Source organism: Caloenas nicobarica, chromosome 3 (genome assembly GCF_036013445.1).
Source record: "Caloenas nicobarica isolate bCalNic1 chromosome 3, bCalNic1.hap1, whole genome shotgun sequence".
NCBI classification, from domain to species: Eukaryota; Metazoa; Chordata; class Aves; order Columbiformes; family Columbidae; genus Caloenas; species Caloenas nicobarica.
In genome coordinates, this window is record NC_088247.1 from 121,634,716 (window position 1) to 121,641,670 (window position 6,955).

Genomic DNA, 6,955 nt, shown 5'->3' on the forward strand with positions numbered 1-6,955 from the left:
GGAGCGGCGTGCGGGGCTGGGGTGGGCCGGCCCGCAACCCCCCACGGGGTCGTGTCCTCCCGTGGGAATCCCCCGCTCTCGCCGCCCTCGGGCCTCACGTCGTGAGGAGGTTTGCAGGACCCTCTGTCCATGTTGTGGCATTTCCGCGTCTGTTTGCGTGAGGGTTATATTATTATTAATTATTATGATTATTTAACGTCCGGCTCTTCACGCCGGCCCGAGGAGCGGAGCTGCCCAAACGAAATGCGCCGCCGGCCCCGCCGCCCCGGAGATGCTCTGCCTCTCCCTCCCCGGCTTGGCTTCTGCCAGGGTTGTTAAATTCGAGACGTCGTGTTGTCGTCCTGCCGCTGTCGCGATTGTCACAGTTATTGCGGCTATTTTCTCCCCTCTCTTTGCGCGGCGGGAAGGAATCAAAACCCCGTCCTGCCCCATCCCAGCGAAACGCCGCCTCATCCCGCGCTCCGGGCAGGTCGAGCCGGGGGGAATAAATCAATCGATAAAGCCGAAATTTGCTGGAAATTAAAGCTCTGTGTCTGGTGCGTGCCCCAAGCCCCTCCCCCAGGGAAAAGGGAAGCGGAGCGGGGGGAGCGCCCGCCCGAAGGGGTTCCCTCGATATCGAGGAAGGACTCCGAAATGGATGAAGAGATAGCCATTGAGTGCGGTTGAATACCATGACAACTAGGAACAACCTCAGATTTATTCCCAACAGTTAGGACACATTGAAAGAGGGCGTCAATCACGTATTATTTCGCCACTGAAATAAATGCAAAAACTGCGCCGAGACAAAGGGTTCCAACAGAAGCCGGACATTTGTCTACATTGCGGACATTGTTTCCAGCTTAGCCATAGGGTTGTATTTGTGTTTGCGCGGGTCCGACCACCCAGGATGTGCTCAGGGCTCGCTTAAAAAAAAAAAAAAAAAAAGGGGGGGGGGGAGGCAAAAAAAAAATCCCTGGGCATTGTCAGCCACATCACATACTTTATGGGAGGCAGACTGGGGGCTGGGGGAGGAAAGATGTTGGGAGCGGGGAGGGAGAGGAGGGGAAGGTGCGAATACATTGATCGGCAAACAGGAGGATGTCTGAGGGACCGTCTTGCTCCTCTTCCCACCACCAGCAGCCCTGTTCCCGCTCCCTCCTCCTGGAAAAGAAACTCGGTCAACTTTTAGTTCCCAGAAACAAAGGTGGTGGTGAGAAGCTCCTTCTCAAATTGTAGCCCCCTCTCGGCCCGCACACCACCCGCATTTCCGCGCACAAGCCCGTCTCGGGCCGGGGTCCGGCTGCGGGGCCGTTCAGGGAAGGGGCTTTGGGGAAAGAAGGAAAGGAAAGGAAAGGAAAGGAAAGGAAAGGAAAGGAAAGGAAAGGAAAGGAAAGGAAAGGAAAGGGAAAGGTCCGGGCTGTGCGCAGGGCCAAGGGTCCTCGGCGGGTGCAGGAAAAAGAAGGAAAGAAGAAAACTAAAATTAAAGTTGGTGGCAGACAGATAGAGAAGGAAGAAACTGGGAAGGAGGGCGGTGTCCAGCCCCGCGCCGGGGAGCGGGAGCCTCCGCGGCCGCGCAGCCTTGCGCCGCTCCGCAGGGACCCGGGGATGCCGCGGGGCTTCGGTGCCGTCTGTGTGCGTGTGACACCTGGAGATCCGGCCTTCCAAAACGTCCTTTTGGAAAGCAATCCCTTCTTTATCCCCTTCCTCCCCAGGTCCTGAAAAAAAAAAATCATATTTGAAAGTCCACTGGGCTCCAGCCCATTAAATTAACCAAACAGGCTGAGTTTTGTTCCCCTGGAAGAAGGAGGCAAAATCAACGAGACCTCTTCAAATAAAACATGTGTGTTTGTGTCCCAGTAATCACATCCCGGATCTCCCCGGGTCGTGACTGACGATCGCGTTTTGCCAGTTCGGTTAATTTCGGAGCAAACTAGAATCAATTACTTGCTGTTTAATTTCCAGCGTTCATCCTTAAGCCTCAACCAAAATATTGACCTAGGCGGTTTAGATAATTTGGTCTCTTGCCATCTGAGCCGCCTCTCGTTTCGGTCCCGCGCGGGGCTTGGAGCGCGTCCCCGCGCAAAACCGCGGCCCCCGGCTTTGCGTGGGCGCGCAGGCTGCGCGGGAGGGGTGGGAAACCGCACACGCAGCCTGCTTCGCTCCTTAGCACTCCCCTCTCCATTTTTTTTGTCCTCCCTGCTTTTCAAGGCAGTCGGTGGAAAACACACTTTGGAGTGTGCGGAATATCGGGCTGGTGCGAGGCTCTTTGTATGTAAATACTGTGTTTGAAAAAAAAAAAGAAAATCACACCCTCCCTCTCTCGCTGACACACACACACACGCACCCGCGGAAGGGCCCTCCCCACGCCGGTAATTAACTGACACGTTATACCACTCATCACCAATGGTGGAAGCTCGGAGCTCGCCCAAAACCCGCAATTTCACATCTGCAAACACTGTCTTCATCCACTTGACTTCCAAGACCCGCCCACACGTGGCCAACCTTTCCCGGGTTTCATGTATTTTTTTTCTCCCTCCTCTCGGCAGGTTCATGTGTGGGGACCAGCCTTATATGGACTGTTTGCTCCAGCAATGGCTCGTTTTTTTCAAGCGGCAGGAGCGGGTTCGGGGTGTTTAAGCAAGAACCAGAAGTGATTTTTTTTCTTTTTTTCTTTTTTTTTTCCTTTTTTTTTTTTTTTGGCGTGTTTTCCCCCTTTCCCCTGGAGTTACAAACTATTTCCGAAGCCAGCTGCTTCTCCCGCTCTCGGAATTTCCCCCGTGGCAGAACAAGCCCGTAGAAACCACCACCGCAGAGATCCACCGCTGCGGCCGGGGCCCCGTTTCTTCTTTTGCACAAACCCCTTCGATTATTTTTCTATAAATCCAGATTATTCTGGTTTTTTCCCTCCTCCACGCGTGCCGCCGCCCCGCAGCCTCCTCCCCCGCTGCCGTGCGTGTGCTGGTGTCGCCGCTCACGCCGTGGCACGGCGGATCGGACAAAGCTGCTCCTCCAACTTTTCCTGCCTACAATTTGGCCGGAACATGTCCCTGACCAACACAAAGACGGGCTTCTCGGTGAAGGACATTTTGGACCTCCCCGACACCAACGATGAGGACGGCTCCGCCGCGGAGGGCGGCGAGGAGGAGAGCGAAGCGCCGGAGCCGCCCAAGAAAGCGGGAGTTTTGGGACAAACCCCCTTGGACACTGTTCAGACGCTGCCTTTGAAGAACCCTTTCTATGATAACAGTGATAATCCCTACACGCGCTGGCTGGCGAGCGCCGAGGGCATCCAGTACTCCCGTGAGTACCACGCCGCGGGGACCGGGACGGGGCAGCGCCCGCGGGGGCGGCGGGGCCGGGGGGCGGGAGGATGTTGCCGCTCGCCACGTCTGGCCGAGCCCCACGGTGTCTCCATGCGGCCCCCCCGGCGGGGCAGAGCCCGCAGCCGGGCGGCGGGAAGGATGCGGCGGGAGGGATGCGGGAGGGATGCGGGGGCGCGCAGCGAGGACCCCCCCGCCGCTAACGGGGCTCTCCCCGCCGGCTCTCCGCAGTGCACGGGCTGACGGGGGGCGGCGGCGGCCAGGACCCCTCCGCCAAGTCCCCGGAGCCATCGGCCGACGAGTCGCCCGACAACGAGAAGGAGGCGGCGGGCGGCGGAGACGCGGGGAAGAAGAGGAAGAGGAGGGTGCTCTTCTCCAAGGCGCAGACCTACGAGCTGGAGCGGCGGTTCCGGCAGCAGCGGTACCTGTCGGCGCCGGAGCGGGAGCACCTGGCCAGCCTGATCCGCCTCACTCCCACCCAGGTGAAGATCTGGTTCCAGAACCACCGCTACAAGATGAAGCGGGCCCGGGCCGAGAAAGGTATGGAAGTGACTCCTCTCCCCTCCCCGCGGCGGGTGGCCGTGCCGGTCTTAGTCAGGGACGGCAAGCCCTGCCACACGCTCAAAGCTCAGGACTTGGCAGCCGCGACTTTCCAGACCGGAATCCCCTTCTCCGCCTATAGCGCCCAGTCTCTACAGCATATGCAATACAACGCCCAGTACAGCGCTACCAGCAACCCCCAGTACCCCACAGCACACCATTTGGTACAAGCACAGCAATGGACTTGGTGAAGGCTGGAGGGGGGCGCGCACACACACACACACGAACACACACACACGAAAATACGAAATCAAACCAACAAACAGGAGGAAAAACAAAAATTAGAGAGAGAGAGAAAGAGACAGAGACAGACTGATGCTCCAAAAATAAAATCAAAACTGCGGGGGAAGGAAAGGAGAGGGGAACGCTATTATTATTATTATTATTGCTATTATTATTATTATTATGGTTTTTTTCCCTCTCCCGTTTCTTTTCTCCTCCATTTTTTGGGGGGCTCGGTTTCATTGCGGGGGGAGGCGGGGGGGAAGGGTGGGGAGGTGTTTTTGTGCGTCATTGTTTACAGAAATTTTTGCGCCATTCAGAGTGGTCCTGTCTACCTACAACTAAAATAAAAGAGGGGGGAGAGATCGTCAGAATTAAAAAAAAAAAAGAATAAAGAATGAAACCCCGCCGCTGCTCCTGTGGTTTTGTGAGGAACGTGCGGCCGCCGTCACGCCGTGCGGGCCACCGCGACACGGAGATCTCGATTGCTCCCCTTCCCGGACAATTTTCGGCTGCCTGTAACCCCGACAACTATTATCGGGCTTATTTTTATATCTCGTTGTGATTATCGCTGCCGTCAGTAGCAGCCAGGGCTTTCATTTTGTTTTATCTTATTATTTGGGGTTTGAGCACAACTATTCCCGAGTAACCACGAGCAGAGAAAAAAGAAACGCAGATTAAACCCTCCTTGCTCACCGCCGCAGGAAAGCGGGCTTATTGTGTACAAACCCGGGATTTCGATATTTTAATAAAAATTTTAATTTAGAAAAAATACCCTGTGTTTCAGGGGGAAAAAAAAAAAAAAAAAGGAACCGGTAACACCACGAACCGTTTTTGTGTGGTGCGGCCGGTGCCCGCGGCCGCCTCCCCGCATCCCCCGGCGGCGTTTGGGCCGCGCTCAGCCCGGCGTGGGGAGACGCGGCCGAGCAAGGCCCCACGGTCCCCCCCGCCGCCGACCCCTGCTCCCGCAACTTCTTTCTTTTCGGGGAAAAACGGCTTTTTTTCGGGGCAGTCGGCTTCAGCCCGGCTCCTCTGCAACACCCGGAGCTGGCGAAAAACGAGGAGGGAAGAGAATTATTTTATATCGCTGATTGTCCTTTTATACACCCTAGTGCCCTCCCACCCGGTGCTGCCGAGGGCTGACGGCTGCGGAGTTTTGGGTACCAGCATCCCCTCAATGCCCCGCTCCCCGGGCTGGGCATCGTTTGCACCGGGGAGACCGTGGAAACTTCGGGTTCAGACTTCGGGGATGCGCCGGCGGCTCAGGCACTTCGGGGGAAAGGTTTAACACCTGGGCTACCCCCCCAAAAAAAGCGGGGGGGATAACGGAGAAGAGAGAAGCGAGGCGGAGCTGAGGCAGGCTCAGGCCGGGGAACGGCCGGTGTCGCGTTCCCCGGCTCCGAGCGGGTTTGGGGAGAGCCGGGGCAGCTGCGCGCTCCTTCGCCCTCCCCTGCCGTTTTTGGGTGGTAAAGGTGCTTAAAAAAGAAAAAAAAATCCCTTCTTTGTGCTTCCTTCCCCCCTCTCCCCGCCGGGTGAGCCCTTCTCCAACCCACCCGAGGCCGGCGAGCTGCTCGGCTTGGCGGCGGGGACGGTGCCGCAACCTGCCCCGCACCGGCGGAGCGGCCGCGGGGATTCCGCGGGATGGAGCCGCCTTTCCTCCACCGGGCTCCGGACCCGACCCTCAGCTCCGGTGCACCCGGACATGTGCAGGTTTTTCCCTCTCCAGCCCCAGCGGGCGGCCAGGAGCGAGAGAGGAGGAGAAGGAAAAATGTCACTTTTTTTCCCCCTCCCGCAAGGCTCTAAGTCTATAAAACCAGTTGTGTGGCCCTAACCTCCGTGGCCTTATATCTCCCATGCTGCCGGGCCAGCTCCGGGCAGTCTATCTTTGCACAATATACAGTAGACTTCACAAAACAGCACAATGGGGGAGGCAGGGAGGTGAGCATGTTAGAGGCGTGCATATTAAAGAGACGGAGGCAAAGGCAGCCAAGGCCCGGCCGGGCCGGGGAGAGGGGGAGAAAAAAAAAAAGGAGAGACAGTTTGGGGAGATGGGCCCCCTCCCTGTGCTTTCCCTCCCTTCTTCTATCCCCCCCCTCTCTTTTAGGGCCATTCAATTCATTTATGGGAGGCAGTCCATCTCGGAGTCAGGGAGCAGTGTCCTTTGCGTTTTGTTAGGGCTGTCACTCGTGCTCATTGTTAAGCATGTTCTACATGTTGTATCCCATATGGCCAGCTGGGCCGGAGGACCCCTCACAAAACCCAAATTGTGCCCAGCTTTCAAAACCAGCATTGTTGTCTGTGAAAGGAAGACGAATTAAAAATTCGTGCTATATCTATTCTGGAAAGAAAAAAAAAAAAAAAAAGAGGGGGAAACAAGGAAAAAGAATCCCTCTCTCTTTCTCTCCCTCTCTCCTCTCTCTTCCTCTCTCTTTGAAGACTAACAGAGGCCCTCCTCTTCACCCAGATCCTGCTGACAAGTTTCTCTCTCATTTCGCAGGAAATTAGACACTCCCCCGCACCCCAATGACCCAAGCGCATCTCCCCCGTAAAGCACAAGGCGATGCCCACTCCCGCACCTCCAGCCCGGCAGCCGAGCTGCGCTGCCCGCACTGCGCGGAGGCTGCGCGGAGGCTGCGGCCGGCAGCAGAACAAGGCTGCATTCAGAGCCGGTAATGTTATGCAGCAGCTTCCCTGCGCGGCCCGGCCGTACCGCGCGGCGGGCTGGCACGTCCCGCTTCTCCCCCGGAGAAACGGCTCTTTCTTGTCCTAGCTCCTCATTGTGAAAGGCCATCAAGGGCTGGGAGACAGAGAGAGACAGGGAGGCTAAAATAAAA

At 57.0% G+C, this 6,955-nt stretch overlaps 1 protein-coding gene across 1 annotated transcript; it reads left to right on the plus strand.

The window, feature by feature from the left end:
* The first annotated feature begins 3,020 nt into the window (after positions 1 to 3,020).
* On the plus strand, positions 3,021 to 4,090 carry NKX2-2 (NK2 homeobox 2). The gene is made up of 2 exons (XM_065632659.1): positions 3,021 to 3,279; positions 3,531 to 4,090. Exons 1-2 carry the CDS (start codon positions 3,021 to 3,023, stop codon positions 4,088 to 4,090), a joined length of 819 nt encoding a protein of 272 aa, XP_065488731.1.
* Positions 4,091 to 6,955: the final 2,865 nt, after the last annotated feature.